At 41.8% G+C, this 18,980-nt stretch overlaps 1 protein-coding gene across 4 annotated transcripts in view; it reads right to left on the reverse strand.

The window, feature by feature from the left end:
- Positions 1 to 18,980, reverse strand: part of Sulf1 (sulfatase 1) — a 169,241-nt gene that overhangs the window by 62,800 nt on the left and 87,461 nt on the right. For 3 of the 4 annotated variants that reach the window (XM_047517759.1, XM_047517764.1, XM_047517768.1), the window contains exons 3-5: positions 15,950 to 16,022; positions 15,416 to 15,647; positions 3,723 to 3,962 (exon numbers count right to left, since the gene is read on the reverse strand). In XM_047517759.1, coding sequence (XP_047373715.1) covers positions 3,723 to 3,962; positions 15,416 to 15,587 — 412 coding nt within the window. In that variant the 5' untranslated portion in view covers positions 15,588 to 15,647; positions 15,950 to 16,022. Of the gene's footprint in view, positions 1 to 3,722; positions 3,963 to 15,415; positions 15,648 to 15,949; positions 16,023 to 16,401; positions 16,763 to 18,980 lie in introns of all 4 variants that reach the window. The other variant, XM_047517770.1, reaches the window with a different exon arrangement.

Below are 18,980 nucleotides of genomic sequence, written 5' to 3' on the forward strand. Positions count from 1 at the left end.
GTTTTAGTGTCTCATAAATAATTATGTCAGTTTAATATCTACTCACCAATATTCATGATCCCCTAACATGTCTGTCATTCTTATGTGCTTATTTATGTAATTTCAAATGGGTCACTATCCATGGCTGGATCAATAATTATTGTCACAGAGACATCTTTGCTTCCTAACAGTTTGAGATACTTCAATATTTTCTCAGAGATAAATTTAAATTATATAGATCTTTATCACTGTCATTTGCATCTTTCAATTTTTAATCTCTCTGATTTACTAATAGATAAATCAAAATCTATTTTCCTAAGTGCATAGAATCCTGTTCCTACTTCTAAGTATTTAGAAAAGACCTTGTTCCCCTTAAAGAATTCATTTTATTTTGTAGAAGTGCACACTATAAATTCCCTCATTACCCAAGTATCTCGACCCTTGGGAAGAAGGGTGACTTTAGAATCAGACTTAGCTTCCAGGGGCAAATTTGCCCTCCCTGGACAAAGCCTTGGACTGGAGTGAGCTTGCTGGGCAGCAGAGGGAAAGCCTCAGGATGCACCCATGGTAGCATCTAGACCTAACCCTTCAGATCAGGGTAGTGCACTGGAGAGAACCCTGAACAAAAGGTACTGGTGCCTGCTTTTCCCATTATAACATCAATGTAGCTTCAGCAAGTCACTTTAATCTTTGGGTCTAAATTTGTTTCTCTGAAAATAACGGGATTAAACTAAATAATCTCTGAGTTTTAGTCAAGCCCTTTAAATCCATCACAGGGTGAACATATTCCAGAATATACTACACTTCTTAGAAGCAACTGATTTGCTTTTATCCTGGTGACCCAGTGAATTTTGCAATGGATAGTGTTTCCATTTTTGCTTTTGCCATCTGGAAGCTTATTTTTAAATACGCAGTCTTTCCTTACTATTCTATGTAGTTTGTGCATCAACCTTTGCCTTGACTTTAACTAATTTTACCCTTTTTTTCTATTTTCCAAGTTCTTTTTCTTTTCTTTTTTGATATGGGGGATTGAACCCAGGGGTGTTTAACCACTGAGACACATCCCCAGCCCTTTTTCATATTTTATTTAGAGACAGAGTCTCACTGAGTTGTTTAGGGCCTCCCTAAGTTGCTGAGGCTGACTTTGAACTCACCACCCTCCTGCCTCAGCCTCCCGAGCTGCTGGGATTACAGAAGCAGGCCACCATGCCTCGCTGTTTGCCAAGTTCTTCTTGTTCTGTGTCCTATTGTGTTTTATGTGTCTCTGTGAGGCATTTTGGAAGAAGGCAGGATGAGCAATAAGTAAAGAAATAAGATCATGAAAAGAGAAAGGAGTTTGGATTCAGATGTGCTGAGTTCCTTCCACCACAGGCAGACCTGCAACCCATTGGTAACATGCATGAATTCTTTCTTTCCAAGATTGCTACAAGAACTAGGTGAAATAACTCAGCTACAGTGCCTGGCACAGAGTAGGTAAGCAACAAAATCTAATTCCTTTCTTTCTTGGCTTCCCTGAGACAAATTAGCACACCTTTTTGACTGCTGAAGGTCCTGCTTGGCCTCTGATTCACCCTACATCTCTATTTCTCATGGCAATCATCGTCCACATGCTCCGGATAGGGTGAGCGCCCCAGCCCTCCTAGTTCCATGTTAGCTGCTAAGGGTTAAATTATAGGGAGCCTGGGAGTTGAAAGGCACTGATTTCATACAATACTTCCCAGGAGCAAAGCACAATTTTGTGGTTAAAATCAGGAACCAGGCATTGGGGGACCATTTCTGCTTCTGCTTCTGAGCTAGTTACACAACATGTGAAACCCCCACCTCCGTTATAAAACATAGCCAAGTACATTTGCCGTCTGGGAAACCTACAGGGATGTTTGATGGATTTGCAAATTGCTTTAGAGTCCTCAGATGAAAGGTGCTATAAATTTAAATCACTAATGTGAGAAAACACACTTGGATAAGGCACTCTCTACAACCTCCCTGTAACCTAGTTTCTCTCCGAAGCAGAAGCAAACACCCTTGAGAGCACAGAAGAAGCTGCTTCTGCGAGGAGAGATCTTAAGCAGCCTCTGAATGACGACACTATCATATGCACAATCAATATTTTCATCCATAAATAACAAGTAGTAAGTGCCCACAGGGTGCTCTGCAAAAAAGCAAATGACCACATATTTCCCGAGTCCAGTGGGAAAGATTAATTTCATTTTTAAAGGAGATTTAAGAGAATATTTATCTGAAATCCTTTACTTTTAAACCTTCAGCATAGAAAATCTGTAGCTCTGAGAATCATTTCCAACAAACTTTCAGGGTAACATTTTTAATTCTTATGAATAAATCTAGATAGTTCTGGAGGAAAAACAAAAAACCCCACCTGATCCCTATTTCTGTATGGCAGACCCTCCACCCACCTATGTCCTCATTTTGTTCCACGATGGAACACTAAGGTCAGTGTCCAGTGCTGGGGGAATAAGAACTTTGAGGGTAACAGCCCCAGAGGGAGCCTTGCTTCTTTCTCATTAAGATTTCCATGATATTTATAATCCCTCTTGAAAGAGTTTCCCAGTTTTCAAAACACCAACTAACCTAAAACTTCCTCTTGACCTGTGCATGTTAAACAAGCTAGCAGGCATAGCAAGGGGACACCTTCCTTTCCTGAAAGATGGAGGTGAACACTTGAGATATAAAAAGAACCACAACTTAAATTAAAGCAACTGAGTCCTATTAACTGTGTGTGAATAAATAAATTTGGTTCACATCACTGGCTTATTAATTCAGTTATTCATTCAGTAAGTAAGTAATTTTGATCATTTGCTATGTCTCAAACCCTTAGGTGGGTGCTGAGCAGCTCAAAGACACTTGCTAATTTCTCCCTGAAATAAAAAGTTGGAACTTGTTAATATCTAAGAAAAGCCACAAGTTGTAACAGGGTCCCTTAAGATTGGGAAGTTGGGGTGAGGAAGTAAATGGGACACACACTCTTTGTTGCAGGTTATTCTAGGAAATTTTAACCACTGAATGCCCAGGAGGATATAACACTTTCATATTGTGTCCACTGAGCACCCTTCTGATTTTTCTCCAAGGGATATTTCTGGTACATTCTTCAGAGTAAAAATGATTGCCTACAATTTGAATATGGGTTGTCCCCTTTGAAACTCATGTTAACATTTGATTGTCATTGTGGTGGTATTGGGAAGTGGGGTCTTTAAGAGGTGATCCTGGGGGTGGATTAGTTACCTTGAGAACCTCACTATAACGTGAGGCTGCCCTTCGTGTTTTGTCCCTTCTCCATGTGCTCACTTGCTCTTACATTTTTTTGCCATGTTATGACAGGGTACAAAAGGCCTTGCCAAACCTGCACCCATGCTCTTGGACCTCCCAGTTTCTAGAACCATAAGATGGATAATTTTTTTTTCAGTTATGAAGGACCCTGTTTCAGGTATTTGGTTATAGCAACAAAATACAGACGAAGACAGTAAGGGATGGGGCAGATGCTGACAGAGAAGAGAGAAGCTAGTCTAGTTTAGGGGCTTATTGGTTTCGTTTGTTTGTTATTTCCAGAAACCCAGAGTGCTGGGGACTCGAACCCAGGCCTCCAGCATGAGAGGTTGGCACTCTACGAGATGTGCTATATGGCCTGCTAGGGGCTTATTGGAACTTCAATATATTACACTACAAAATGCATTTTCCTGTGTCTAAGACATAGTACCAGAGGCTCATGGGCTGGAAATGTCATCCTTTACCTGTTCTGTAGCCAGTGTTGTTAAGATATACAGCGAAGGTCCGAGGTTCGTGCATGGCCTGCCATGAGGGTGAAGAGCAGTTCTCGTTGTTGGTGTAGACATTGTGGTTGTGCACATACTTCCCGGTGAGCATGGATGACCGAGACGGGCAGCACATGGGTGTGGTCACAAAGGCATTGGTGAAGGTGGCCCCCCCATGTTCCATAATCTTCCTTGTTTTATTCATAACTTGCAGGGACCCTGAAAGGCAGAATTCCGGTGTTGTTCAGCAAAGTGCACCACCTCAGTACCTCATGCCACTCAATGTCCCTGTTCCCCTGATTTATCAATTTCCTTCCCTGATTTGAAGGAGTCTATAATTTGATCAACTCTCATTTCCAAAACAAATGAAATATTTGGGATCCTACCATTTCAAGTATATTGTGGGATAATAAACACTTTTCAGCTTTACTCCCTCCTCTTTAATCACAAAGGGAAAACAATGTAGGTTAATCTGATAATTAAAGCTGGAATTTTAGATATGGAGCACATTCAAAGGTCAGCAGTCCTTTGAAGATTAAGGTGAACAAATAACCTGTTACACATAGATCAAAACCTCCTGCCCGTCACATGTAAAAATGCTAGCAACACTGCAGAGATTACATACACAGCACCTCCACCATATGAAGAGGGATAAAAATCCCTATTAGGAAGGGTCCCCCAAAATGCCGTTGTCTAATTACAAAAACAAACAAGCAAAAAAACCCAAAAAACTTCAATGTAACTTGCTATCCTCTAGCAAGTTGATGAACTGCATGCCAATGTTTCTATTAGGACAGGACCACCAATCCATTTTTTGACCAATTTACATGTAATTTGAAAAGATAGGTCTTTTGCTAGTGAAAGAAGTAGGATTCTATTGCACTCAAACGTACTTGCTGGATTATTTCATTTTAACTGTAAGGATGGAATGGTAACATAAGATTGCTAAGGAAGAAAAAAAAAGTCTATTTCGATTACCCAGTCAAACACTGCAGCTGAAACACATCCAAAAACTGCAGAAAAGCACTGGCAAGAATTCAATAGGCTTTTCAGGCCTTGTCAAGAAATGCACTGCAGAGAGCTCCAGCCAAGCCCATTGCATTTGAATCCTGGAGCCGCAGATTCCCAACAGGTCCCACTCCTTCCAAAGAAAGGGAGAAAGTCTATGTTTTCCAGCAAGGAAGGAAATCATAATGCAAACCAGGCAAGCACTCAGCAGAAGAGAAGCATGAAGTGGTCCAAAAGGCTACAGTTAGCCTGATTTCTTCATGTAGTAACTTTTTCTGTTCACACGATGCACATGAGACTAGGAGGACGATTTCTATTTGGTCTCATTAGAGCTCCCTGAATATGCTTCAGCAAGGGGGACTCCAAACTGCTCTTTTTCTTCTGGTTTTCTTTAGGCAATCAAGCAGCCTTCTGTTAAGTCAGTCAAGAACATGTAGTGAGCCCCCACTTCATTCTGGACTCTCCACCTTCGTACTCTGGGCTGTCCACCCTCCACCGCCCCCTGCAAGTATCGCATTACCCAAAGAAATGGAAAATTCTCTGCCTCTAGACTTCAGTAGTAAACTCTCCAGATGAGAAGCTACATACAGAAATTGCTGGTGGATGTTTGCAAGCAACATACGTGGAAGAATGTGGAGATACCAGTGGTAGTCCATCCAGGATAGAGGGTCTTGAAGGAATGCCTAATAAGAGTTCTGAAAGGAGAAATAAGGACACAGGGAAGTAAAGGAGGAAGACAATGTCGCATGGGTGAAGTACATTGTTAGGGACCTAGGAGATGAAGGCACAGGTGATGCTCCAGAGGTGGGAAGAAAGTGTAGCCATGTGAACAGCACATTGATTCCAAGCATAGAGAGGAATATGGAGAATTCTCTTGATGAAATGTGGGAGGTGGAGTTAGCAAACAGCTTGGATGCTGGGCAGAGACATTCGGATTTGACAGAGAGACAAAGTGAAGGCAGAGTGGGTTCTTTGCTAAAGCCATGAACATGATCCAAAAGTCTTTGAGAGGTGTTGCTGTGGCAGCAATGGCATGTGGGACCAGGAGGCTCCACCAAGGGTACAGCCAAGAGCTTGCTGAAGTCGTCCAACCCTGGGGAGAGAACTTGGACCAGACTGTGCCCGTCTGACATAGAGACTCTAAGAAGCAGATCCAAGTGATGTCGTAATGCATCAGAGGCTGTGAGTTGACTAACACCTCCAAGTTTTCAGCATAGGAAGAAAGCTGGAAAAGTAATTGTTTCATTGGTGGTGAAGAAGTAACTAGAAAGGAATACGCCCCATAGAAGTGGTATATTTTATATTTGTGTCGGATGATCATATGGAGAAACACCCTGGAGACAAATCGATGAATAGAGATGTGCAAGAGGAAGAGTCCTAAATGCTACCAAAGATGTCCATTCACCTCCTTCTCTCCCCTCTTTTCATATCTGCAGGCCTTCTTACTTTAGTGTCTTGAATTTTGAGAAAACAGCAAGCATTATTGATGGATTTTCATTGCTCAATAGTCTCTTTCAAAAAATGAGCTCTCAGAGTTTCCTTTACAAGTCTTAATGAAATTAAAAAAGAAAAAAAAAAAAAGGAACTGGAGGCCATGTTCCAAGGTCCTGAATCGCAAAGCTCCAACCTCTAGTTCACAGACTCGTTTGGACTACAAATATAATATGGTGGTGGAAATCTGACTCTCCTCTTAATCTCAGTATCACCTTTTCCTTAATTAACTAAGCTGATTGTGTAGAGGACCTAAACACTTCCTCCACCAAATGCCCTGCTTCTTACCCGTCCCCCTGTCAAAGGGAACTATGAAGACATTTGATCCCCATAGGCACTGTTCACAGTACAGCTCTGTCACTGAGGTTCTTGGAAGTTGGCATCTAGCTTAGTTTCTCAGTAAAGAGAAGATGCTGAGTTAACACTTGCCCAACCTTCAAATTCACCTGAAGAGTATATACAGGGCCTACCTTGAGATACTGGTTTAGTAAACCTGGGATATGGCCTGGGAGTTCGCATTTCTAACAAGCTCCCTAGTGGTGCATAAGCTGCCTCTTGGTGGAACACAATTGGAAGAGGAATGAGAGTTCGGACAGAGAGTCAGGGAAACCTAGAGATGGAGGAGACTTTGGCAAGTGCTTAGACCACTTCCAAGGATATAAGATATCCTGCAGATAGGACTTAATCTCAGCAAGTTCTCTTCTTTGTGCTTCACGTGCGTTGATTCATTTCATCCTGACAATAACCCTTGGTGGTATGGGCTATTAGTGATGACTCCTATATTCCAGAAGATGAAACTGAGGTGCACAGGGTCACATGGAGCCTCACTAGCAGAGTCCAGATGCAACTGCAAGCAGTCTGTCCCAGAGGTTCCACTCTTAAGCTCCTTCTAGGCTGAATACTGGCCATGACATTGATGTTTTCAAGATTGAGAAACAGAAATGATGTCTGCCTGCTGTCAGGACAGGTCTCACTTTCTGTGGTCTCATCTTTTGCTTCATCTGGCTTCTTCAGGGAAATGCCAACAGACACAAATGCCTGTGTCTTGTCCCCTTCAGGGCTATGATGATGTCAGTTGATCAGACCCACATGAGGGAGGAGAGGGCTGCAGGTTGTTTTCAGCGGTACCCTGACATACTGACATTCATCACTGCATGCCATCTCGATAGCTTCAGGGTGCAGGTAGATGATGGGGCACAGGAATCTGGACCTCTTCACTTTGCTGTGATGGTGTGCTCCAGTACGGAAAGCATCAAGCACCTTTGTCCCTTCTGTGGCTGTGCACTGATTAACGCTGGCCAATACCTCTGCTTGCATCTACTGCCACTGTGACTGCACCTTTGGTTTTTCCATTGGCAAGCTTTACCCAAAGCTATTCTGTATACAACACGTTGTTAGGCATTCACAAGCATTAGGAGCAGTGGGAGGGGAGGAATGGTTTTGTGCTGAAGCTCTGTACTTCTCTGGGTTTCAAGTCCTAAATGCTGTTTTTCTTTGCAGTACTGGGGATTGAATGCAGGGCCTCAGGCATGCTAAGCAAACCAAGCCCTCTACTACTGAGCTGTATCTCCAGCCCTAAAATGCTATCCTGTGCAGAAAGCAAGATCTATCCTGATGGTGAGCAGATATCTTTTTTGTTTCTCTTTCTTAAAAACATTGGTGTCACAGCCTGTACTCAGCCTAGATGGAGTTTAACAGTGTGGTTTTAGGGCAGACCTGCATTTGGATCTAGGCTCTGCCACTGAAGATCAGTGGGGTCCTGACTCTAAGTACATGATTCAGCCTGTGCACCTCATTTCTTCATCTGGAATATAGGATGGTCCTTTATTATTTGAACAATTATTTCATGGCAACAACATGTAGCATAAGCAAGATTGGCAGGGCAGGGCTCAGGAGGATAAGACTGAGGTAAAAGAGCCCTGAACTTAACCTTATGGGGAAACATCCAGATTTTGCCACAGACCAGCTTGAGCAAGTCATTCAACTTCTTTTGTTCGTGTTAATCTGTGAAATGGAACTAAGATAGCTCTTCTGACCAGTGCCCAGGGTTGTTAAGGAGCAGGTGGCATGATGCTGTTAAGGGACTCCAGGTGAGGTGTGTTGCTGATGTGACTTTTCAGTCTCCCCTCAGATCTGCGGTTTTTCATTGAGGTTTCAAACAACTGCAGATTGAAAACATCTGGAAAAAAATCGCACCTATACTGAACATGTACAGATGTTTTCCCTGTCATTATCCCCTAAATAATACAATACAGCGATACAACTATTTACATAGCATTTGAACTGTATTTGGTACTATAAGTAACTGAGGAATGATTTAAAGTACACGGAGATGCATATATGCACATAGGTTATATGTGCCATTTAACACAAGAAACTAGAGCTTCGTGTTTGGTAACCTCTGGGGTCCTGGCACCTCCCTCCTACAGATGCCAAGGGACAGCTATAAATTCACTTGTGCTCACCTCAACTCCACCACATTCATTTTCCTTCTATTTTTTTTTTTTTTTCCGTCTCTATCTTTGGAATCTACAGGTGAATTTGAAAAGCTGGCACAAGAGAAGTTAGGTCAACTATCTTTTCTGTTTTGAGATTTAAAATGTTAACGTTGGCTCACAATTAAAAGGACCAATTCTTCCCCTCTCTACACACATTACCCCTAAGGCCCCAAGCAAATATCCCAACTTCATTAGTGTTTGAAATTGTCCTGTGAGGGCGGAGGCTGACAGGGAGGCCATGAAGCAGTAGGGGTTAGGTGTGAGTAGCTGGCATGGTGCTGAGCTGAGCTGGCGTGGTGACAGGGAAGGTCCAGGCCACAGCTGAGCCCCAGGACTGCCAAAAAATGCTGTCTCAGAGCCAGAGTTCCAGGTGGGGATTGGGGACATCTGCCATTGCTCCTGCAGGATGGTGGCTGCTGTGACAGCAACCAGCTGTGGACCAATATGCTGAAGGTCAGTGGTGACTGGGAATAGAAAAGTGTCGCTTTCAGGAATCATGCAAGATCCACCAGGTTTGCAGTGTTGGTGGAGTTAAAAAAAAAAAAAAAAAAATCAAGACTCCAGAGACAGTATTTGAATGGCAGATATGAGAGACTGAGGCTGGAGGGAACCATGGTGAGGAATTCAAATCATTCTACACACTCCAAGGGCTAGGTTCCTAAATCATCTGTGTGGAAAAGGGCAGGAGGGAGAAAATATCACACTAACCTGAACTACCAACACTACTCAGAGGGCCTGAATTACTCCACTGACAGGTTAAATTTCAAAACGAAGCTTAGCATTTGATACAATGATAACATTAGGATTTTCTTCAAGCCTGTTTATCATATCCCCAAAGCCCCCTCACAGGACCAGAAATTTGTAATAAATACTGCATCGTAATCACTTCTGAAAGTCCCACACCTGGCTGCCTGGAGCCATCTCCATGTGGATTGCAATGGGTCCTGGTTTGGTGAGTGAGAATCAGCAATTGTGCAGGGTTGTTTGTGGATGTCACTGCTTATGAGAAGCTAAGGCTCATGCTAGATATTTAAAAGGTCTATATTAAATGTTCCACAACTATTTTTTAGGCCCAAAGTTACTTCTATAGTAAAGCATGGTACACTCACTAAACAGTGATATCGCTTGTATTACACATAGCTTTATTAATCTATTAAATATTTTAATTCTAAAAGCACAAGAAAATAAAAACATGATAAAACTATGTCCCTTTTTCTTCCAAAATTATAGAATTGGCTAGTGAAAAATACCCCCAAAAACAAAAAAAAAAAAAACAAAAAAAAAACCCTCACAGATGTTTCCAGATAAAAGGAAAACACAAGTTGGGGGAAGAGGGAACAAGAAAAGATAATAAATCTGTCTGGAACATTTCCAGGTCACTAAGACTCCTTATTCCCTTCCCTCACCAAAAAAGAGCAAAAGACAATTAAAAGCGGAGACCAATTACTTATGGAACAGAAGTTAACATGCCCTATAGGGCTACAGTCAAGATAGGCAAATGAAGGCAGTCAGGTATAAAAAAAACCCCAGGGCTTCTGTCTTTTATACTTTTACATATAAAACTATGTGTAGATGAGCATTTAGTGTAGATGAGCATTTACGGAACTTGGTTGATTTTAAGAAAAGTAGCATTGTGGGCATTTTGAGAATTGACGGCTGCTCCCTGGTGTACATGTTGGAAAGCAACAGAGAGTGGTGGGGATCCAGATGTCCCCGGGAGGGAGTGTCCCACCCATAGAGGGGCCGCAGTCACTCCCCTTCAGACCTCTAACTGATGGCCAGCTCAGGGGAATGCAAGCTCTCATCTTCTGAATTTAAGAGAAATCAGAATCTCAACTTTTAAAAAATACAAAACCATGCCATTTTTAAAATGTTGGCTTAATTTTTTAAAAGTGCACTGGTCAAACACACATCTGTGGACTGGTTCAGTCTGAAGACCCTGTTTTTTGACCTCGGCTTTAAAGGAACAAAGCATCTCCACGGGTTTATGGCTTAATTCCACTTATGATCTAAGAGAAACATTGGATCAGTCCAACATCCTAAGAATCGGAGAAATGCCACATTGAGTGAGATCTGTGGTCCAACTGGTGCAATAGTTTGCTCTTAGAATGGGACCAAGGGAAAAGAAAAACAAAAAATGGGAAAAAGAAGAAAAAATGGGAAAGATTTAGAGCCTAATATCTATCTCATTGACTCCAGTCTCAGAAAGTTAAAAAAGACTTACTTAAACATTTTAAGGTTTTTCTTTTGACCTACAAAATATTTGAAGCATAGGAAATAAAAGAATGAATAACTCATCTCCCTATTTTATCAAAGTCTAACATGATTATAGCCCTTCACATGCATACATACTTATATATGTACATACGCACACATGAATGAGTGTGTGTATGTGTGTGTGTGTATAAAATATGGATGCCGTTCATGCTCTTGATAACGGCTCCTTCACCAGGAATAACCATTATCCCAAACCTCATTTGATCATTTCCATAATGTGTTTTCCTGGTTTAAAATGTTTCTTTTAAATCTTCCACCCATTATCTTAGCCTAAAAAGCCCAAACCACTTAGGAAAAGACACAAGCTGAAAAACTTGCTAATTTTTGGAAAAAGTGAGTTCAGAAGCAAAAGGACCATTGGTTATGTCATGTGACCTGTCCAAAGATGGTTTCCTCCTGGACGATGATTTCTGTCCCATCCGCCCAACTCAGGTGGGATGACAATATTCATTCACTGCACTGTGAATGAGTGTTCTTGGGAAAACAATGGAGTGTCATCCATGTGCCAGGTTCTAGCATGTTCACTAATGAATTCCTAGGTGTTTTACTCCCTTTACAAAGTACCAGTTTATTTTATTTGTTCTCCAAGTGGAGGGAGTGGTCCCTACTCATGCTGGACAGTTCTTCCCTCCCCAGATCCATTTCATAAATTCTGTTTACAACCTTGCTTGGCCTTTGTCTTTCCAGACCAAGAGGCAGAATTGTATCATTCTTTCCCAGTAAGAAAAGTGTTCAGTTAAAATTTTAATAATTGTTCTTCTAAGTCTTTTCTAAGTCCGTTATAGCTTTCTGGAGTCACAGAAGTCAAAATCGCCTGCAGCATTACAGGTGCAAAAAGTTTTGCATAAGCAAAGGTTTATGAAAGCACTTGGCAAGTAAAATTACTTGGAAGAGAAAAACCAAACCAAACCCAAGCATATAAAAACCACAATGAGAAAGCACCTCACACATATCAGGATGCTGCTATAAAACAACCCAAAATCAAAATAGCAAGTGTTGATGGAGATGTGGAGAAACTTTAACATTTGTGCATGGCTGGAGGCAATATACAATGGTGTAGTTGTTATGGAGAAAAGTAAAATGGTTTCTCAAAAAATTAAAAATGAAATTACTGGAGCTGGAGTTGTGGCTCAGCGGTAGAGCACTCTCCTAGTATGTGTGAGGCACTGGGTTCCATCCTCAGTACCACATAAAAATAAATAAAAGAAATAGAGGTATTGTGTCTATCTACATCTAAAAAAAATGAAATCATTATGTGACTCAGCAATTTCTCTTCTGGGAAGACCTTTCCTTTGCAAAAGAGAACTGAAAGCAAGCTCTTGAGGATGTTTATACACCTACGTTCATAACAGCATTATTCTCAATGGCCAAAAGGAGAAAGCAACTCAAGTCACCAACTAAATGATGGGTCAGCAAAAAGTGGTACGTGTTGTGCATACACAAAGGAACACTCAGTCTTAGGAAGGAGGGGAATTCTGACAATACTAACGGGTCTTGAGTTATCGTATGTGGAATAAGACAGTCGCACAGAGACAAAAATCTGATTATCCCACTTATGTAAGATACCTAGAGTGGTAAAATTCACACAGTCACAAAGTATAATGGTGATTTTGGGGGACTGGGGTGGGGAGGTCTTGTTTAATGGATGTAGAGTTTCAGCTTTGATGATGAGAAGCGTTCTGGAGATTGGTTACACATAAAACTGTTGGTCGCACTTAACACTGCTGAACAGTACAATTGAAAAATGGTAAAGATGATAAAAAACTAAAAACAACCAAAATGCAGAGCAATAGGAGTCAAGAAGGATTATGAGCACATTAAAAAAGGATGGGCAAAGGTCTCCATCAAATGCTATTATCAAGAGCACGATTTTTCTGCTGAAGACTTTTTTTGGAGGGGGATGGTACCAGGGATTAAACTCAGGGCCCTTAACCACTGAGTCACATACCGAGTCCTTTTTATTTTATTTTTTATTTCAAGACAGGGTCTCACTGAGTTGCTTAGGGACTCACTAAGTTGGTGAGTCTGGCTTTGAACTCTCGATCCTCCTGACTCAGCTAGAAAATCAAGAAAGGAGGTAAAGTCAACTGTGTAGGAAACATCTGGATTGACTGAGCGGGGGTTACAAACTTTCATCCTTGTATCCACATGTATCAACAGAAGCCAGTAATTAGTATACACTCAGTAAATATTTACTGAACAAATGTGATCTCCTAGACAAGGCTGAAGACCTGAATTATTTTTTAAAATCATTAACTCCCTTATTTATTTTAAAGACAGTGCTGTGTGTTGAGAGGTAAAGAGTGATGGATACCTTCATTCCTGAAAATTGTGTTGGCTTTTTCAGGCCCCCGTGAGTCTGTACCAAGTTTCTTTAGCACCTACGTATTCCCAGTACAGTCTCACATGGAGATTACAGCATCAAGAAAACACACCCTGCCCTCTAGTGACTTTCAGTCAGATGGAAGGGACAGGCACAGAAGATGATGGAAGAAGGACTGTGCTGGAGTTATTCCAAGGGGTGAAAAGGCGAAGACCATGGATCCTGCTGGAGGGGAAGATGGTTTTGGTGCAGGAAGACCACACCAGAAGTTGAGACCCCTGAACTGGGTCATGAAGAACAGACAGGGTTTCTCCAGGCGGAGAAACTGAGAAAAGGCAGCAGGGGCAAGGTGCACCCGGGATAGAGGTGAGAGATGAAGCGGCCAGACACCTTCAGGGAAGTGAAAGTTGTTCCAGGAAGCACAGAGTGAAGCAGGGGAAGGAGAGAAACCTTAGAAACAGCAGGGGCTGGGTGGCCCAGAGCTTGCTGGCCTGCCGAGGTGAGAGACTGACAGCCCTTGGCAAAGGGGTACCAGAAAAGAGACCTGAGCAGAGACTCACAACAGAGTGAAGGCTGGGCTAAGACTGGCGGGGACAGAAGCCAGGTCACCAGCCAGCCAGGGCACAGCTGGGTGATGAGGAACCTCCACCAATCTCAGCTGCAGTGAAAGGGATGGATGTGAGGGATGTTAAGAAGCAGAAGCCCGACCAGTGTACTTCACTTCCTTGCTCTGTAAGTGAAAGAGAACATTGAAGCCACCAGCTACATGCATTCTGAAGTTGTACGTGCAAGACCTTTTTGTTTTGGCATGTCACTTGAAAAGCCAAAACTTAATATTATTATTCAATAAAGTGAGAGAGCAGATGGCAAACTGACAATTTTCAGCAATTACGTCTGCCGCTGGCTTTTAGTCTATCTGCTTCCAGCTGAACCCCAGGAGTTAACTTTGTTGAGATTTCATGGGGGTTGATTTCAAATTGGAAATCAGTCTCCTCCTCCTAGATCAAATTCTAGTATGGAGGGTTTTATCCTTAAGAACCTAGGTCCAGGGACTCTCTGACACCAAGTCTGAAAGAGGATACCCATGGTCAGGTGGAATGTGATGGGTAAGCATAGCTGAGTGATGCTCCAGAGCAAGCATCTAAGGTTGGTTCAGGAATAGAAATGAGAAGTTTTGGTGACAACCTGAAGGGCAGCTTTTTATCTGTCTTAGGGTACGCTGGAAAGTCTTGGCCATGGACTATGGATAAGACCCTAGGGTTGGACCATTAAAGGAGGCCAAATAGCCAGGCATGGTGGTGCACACCTGTAATGCCAGCCACTCAAGAGGCTGAGGCAGGAGGATTGCAAGTTTGAGGTCAGCCTTGGCAATTTAGTGAGGTCCTAAGTAATTTAGTAAGACGCTATCTCAAAATGGACTGGGGATGTTGCTCAAGGGTAAAGTGCCACTGGACTAAAATCAGTACCAATAAATAAGTGAATGAATGAATAAATAAAGAAGGCAAGAAGACAAGTTAAAGTCACTAGATTTGGTACACTTTCCTAGGTGAGCTAATTCCAAAAGAACAGTCCATATTACTACAAGGCTATGTAGAACATTGTAACTTTCAATTAATTTTTAATTACTATAAGAAAAGCTGTGAATAAGTAATTCCATTGAAACAATAACCATTGAAAGTTCCTTTAGGCTAAATCTACCTTCATAGATATTACATTTAATGTCTGAATTTGCATTCTCTTTCAAACAACTTTGCCCAAATATTTTATAAGTTTCCAAGGTGCATAGTCAAATCCTTGAGCTCTAGGTCATCAGTGCTAATTGTCCACCTCCACCCTCCTGTTTTCTGGGACCCCTACCCTGACTGTTTCAAAAGCTTAACCCCAGAAAAGTAATATTGAAACACAAACCAAATGCTGAATGGACTCTATGAATTTACTGTATAAACTAGACTGCTGGTGGAGGCACCACCCATAAGTGCAAACCTCCAGAATGCCAGCTGAGCATCCTCGGGAAGGCTGAGGTTCTGAAAATCATTTGAACAAGAGACAAATAAGTGAAAAATCCAGTGTCTCACCCAGCTCCACGTCCTGATCATCAGTGAGCACAAGGATAATGTTGGGTCGAATGTTCTTTCGTTCCTGCTGTATCCGTCCTCTGAACCTGGAGGATCTGACAGTTGAACACAGGCTCCCCAGCAATTCTGCGCCCAGGACAGCCAGCACCAGAGCACCGCAATAATACTTCATTGTATTTGGTCCAATGTCACAAAACTGACAAAACGCCTCACTCTCCTGAGTTCTGGCAGTCTGGGCAGTCAAGAGAAAAAGAAAGAGGGAGAGACTAAAATGAGCTTCAAACCCCAAACACGGTTACAGAAAAAGGGCTACAAATAAGTCAGAACTGGCACATGAACTGGCAGAGAGAGCTGCACATGAGTCAGAAGTAGCAAACCTCACAAGCGTTGGATAGTTTTTTAAGCACTTGATTATTTTGCAAATTCACTTTTGTCTTTTATTCTCCGTCCAACTTTTCCTATTTCAGTTCATTGCCAAAGTGTAATTTCCAGCACAGGGCTCAAACGTAAAAGCTTTCTGACAAGAGCTAATACCTTGAATTAGGTATCCTGGTTGAATAATCAATTTCTAGACTCAGAGGTATTCAGAACATCTGCAGATGGAGTCCTAGAAGGGGGAAGGGAAAAATACATCAGTCAAGGGTTTTTAAACAGATTTTTGATTTGAAGTAGTCTCTTGAAACAGCACATGATATGTGTATATATTTTATGTGTTTTTTCTTCTGTTCTCCAAAAGGAACAGGAGGAAACATGCAAAACTGCTAATAAATGACTCAGATAATATCTCCATTTCCTAATCAGCTCCATAAAATGTGGTAAGCATATCATCCCGGCTCACCCTGTAGCAGTACTTTAAACATCCCCAACAAAACTCATGATTGATGAGGAAGAGCCGGCATGCCTGAGAAACCACAGTGCATTTCCAAAGTGTGTCTGCCTTTGGGGAGAGCTGGCGCCGGGGGCACGTAGGGGGAGCGTTAACTCACCTGCATGCGATACTGAGTAACTATCAAGCAGAATGAACCACAAAGCTGTCATTTGTCATCTGCATTATGTCACTCATTACCCAGGAGAGTCCTTTCTGCTGACAAAGACTTCATAGTGGGTGAGTGGGAGAATCGCCTTTTCCAGCCCCCCAAAAGCTCCTAACTGTCTCCCATCAATCACCAGGAGAAAAAGGTGCTTCCTCCCGGCAAGGCGGGTCGCTCTGTCCAGCCGGTTTCCTCGGCTCTCGTGCTGGCGCCCAAGTGGACTGAGCTCCCTTTTGAGTGTCAGTCACTAGCTTTACTGTTGTCAAGACCAGGTTTGGCGTGGCTAGCACAGGGCTTTGCCGCAGCAGATCTAAACCTGCAAAGCAAGAAGACTGATTGGCTGTGAGGCTGGAGGTTAGCGGCTACTCTTCCACATTAGGAAGTAAATAAATGAAATCCAGAGGGGAGTGCAGCAAAAAGGAGAGTTTTGAAAGGGCTGGAAAAATGCCCCTCTCACTTTGGAACTCCAATCCACAGAGAGCTTTTCTGTTGGACTTTTCAAAGATAGCAAAGGGTTCATTAAAAAAAAAAAAAAAAAAAAAAAAAAAAAAAAAAAAAAAATCTCTGGTATGTCAGGAGGGAACCTCTTTATGAAAATTTAGGTTGCTGTAAAATTAATTAGATAGCAGCCTGTTTCATCAGCCTCTCTGTCCCCACACACCTGAGGATCTGTATTTTGATCTGCAACAATAAATTGGCATCAGATAAATAAGCATAACTAATCAGGCATAAGCATCACGTAGGAGAAAAGGGGCTCCATCATTCATCTCCTTTACTAAATTCTGGAGGGTGGTGTGGGCAGAGAAAGAAGAAAGAAGAAAGAATGTGTACTGTTTACCCTTGCCAGGCACATTATACAAACACACACACATACCCCTATTATTTTAAAACTTTATGAGCTGTTTTGTAAACAGTTTTAATGCTTTTCACCTGCAGCCTGTAATTATACTGTGTGTGTGAGAGAGAGAAAGAGAGAGAACCAACATTCAACAAGAAATAGGCTTTTAAATAATAATCTAGTGTCCGTAGCAGGACAATCCTGGCTATCTACATTATCTGCAGAGCAATAAACAAGACAATTTCCACTGATCCTGTAGCTCTGGGAAGTATGATTCTGGTTTTGTTTTTTGTTTTGATACTAGGGATTCAACTCAGGGGCCATTCACCACTAAGCCACATCCCCAGTCTTTTTTTTTTTTTTTTTTTTTTTTTTAATTTTGAGACAGGGTCTCTCTAAGTTGTTTAGGGCCTTGCTAAATTGTTGAGGCTGGCCTTGAACTTGTGATCCTCCTGCCTCAGCCTCCTGGGCCACTGGGATTACAGGCGTGTACTACCACACCAGGCATGATTCTGGGGCTTTTTTTCCTTAATAATTCAGGGTTATTTCAATGATTGCTATGTGTGCTGAACACTGAGAGCCTGGCTGGCTTCCATGCACTTGTTTTCAGTTACGAGAAAACATATAAGCATGAAATACAGGAAAATGAAAGAAAGAATTTGTCAAACAATGACTTGTTTCTACAAAGTGTGATCAGGCTTAATAGTTAAATGTAGGCATTTCTTAGAGGATTGGTCCTTTAAGCACCATATCTTTGCCTACCTCTCAAAGCCTGCAAGGGCGTGTGAAGCATCACCTACAGTATCAACACAACTCTGCCAACATGAAAAGGACAGTTTCTCACCACACTGAGGAAACAGTGGCACTAAGCCATCAGCCACACATGAAACGGAAAGTTCTTGACAATTGAGGTACTGATAACATTCCCTGGCACCCAATCAACACCACTAGTCATTCTTTTCTTTATCTTATTTCCTTTACTTCTTCCTTTAGGAAAAAGAAAATTAGCTTTAAGGGTACCTTGCATAAACTACATCAGAAATCATTTCTCAATAAAAAAGGAGAAAACAAAGTAGATGTAGCTTTTACCTGTTTAGTGACCTTCCATCCTGCTGAACTAAAAGGAAGAGACCCACTTTTTTTTTTTTTTTTTTGCTTCAGCATCTTCTTTTTTAATTTAAAAATCATTGTTTTAATTGACTAATAATAACTGTACATATTTATGGGGCACAATGTGTTGTTTTGACAAATGTGTGTATTATGGAATGATTGCATCAAGCTAATTAACATATCCAGCATCTCACATATTTATCTGTTTTCATAGAAAGCATATTCTCTTAGTAATTTTAAAAAGTGAAATATGCTCTTACTAACTGTGGTCTCCTTGTTATGCAATAGATCTTGAAAGTTTATTCCTCCTGTCTAATTGGAACTTCGTACCCTTTGCCTCCACCCACAGTTGATCACCAATACATGGAATTCATATGCAAAGGCATACAGATTGAGTGGTACAAAAACTGAACATTTGGACATGTCTGGTCCATTCTTTGATTCAGCTGCTTTTCCTAAAACACAGCAAACACACTAGTCTAAAAACACTGCACACAGGGCTGTGGCGTAGCACAGTGGCGGAGAGCTTGCCTAACATGTGTAAGGCCCTGGGTTCAATTCCCAGCACTGGGGGAAAAAACAAAAC

Source organism: Sciurus carolinensis, chromosome 1 (genome assembly GCF_902686445.1).
Source record: "Sciurus carolinensis chromosome 1, mSciCar1.2, whole genome shotgun sequence".
NCBI classification, from domain to species: domain Eukaryota; kingdom Metazoa; phylum Chordata; class Mammalia; order Rodentia; family Sciuridae; genus Sciurus; species Sciurus carolinensis.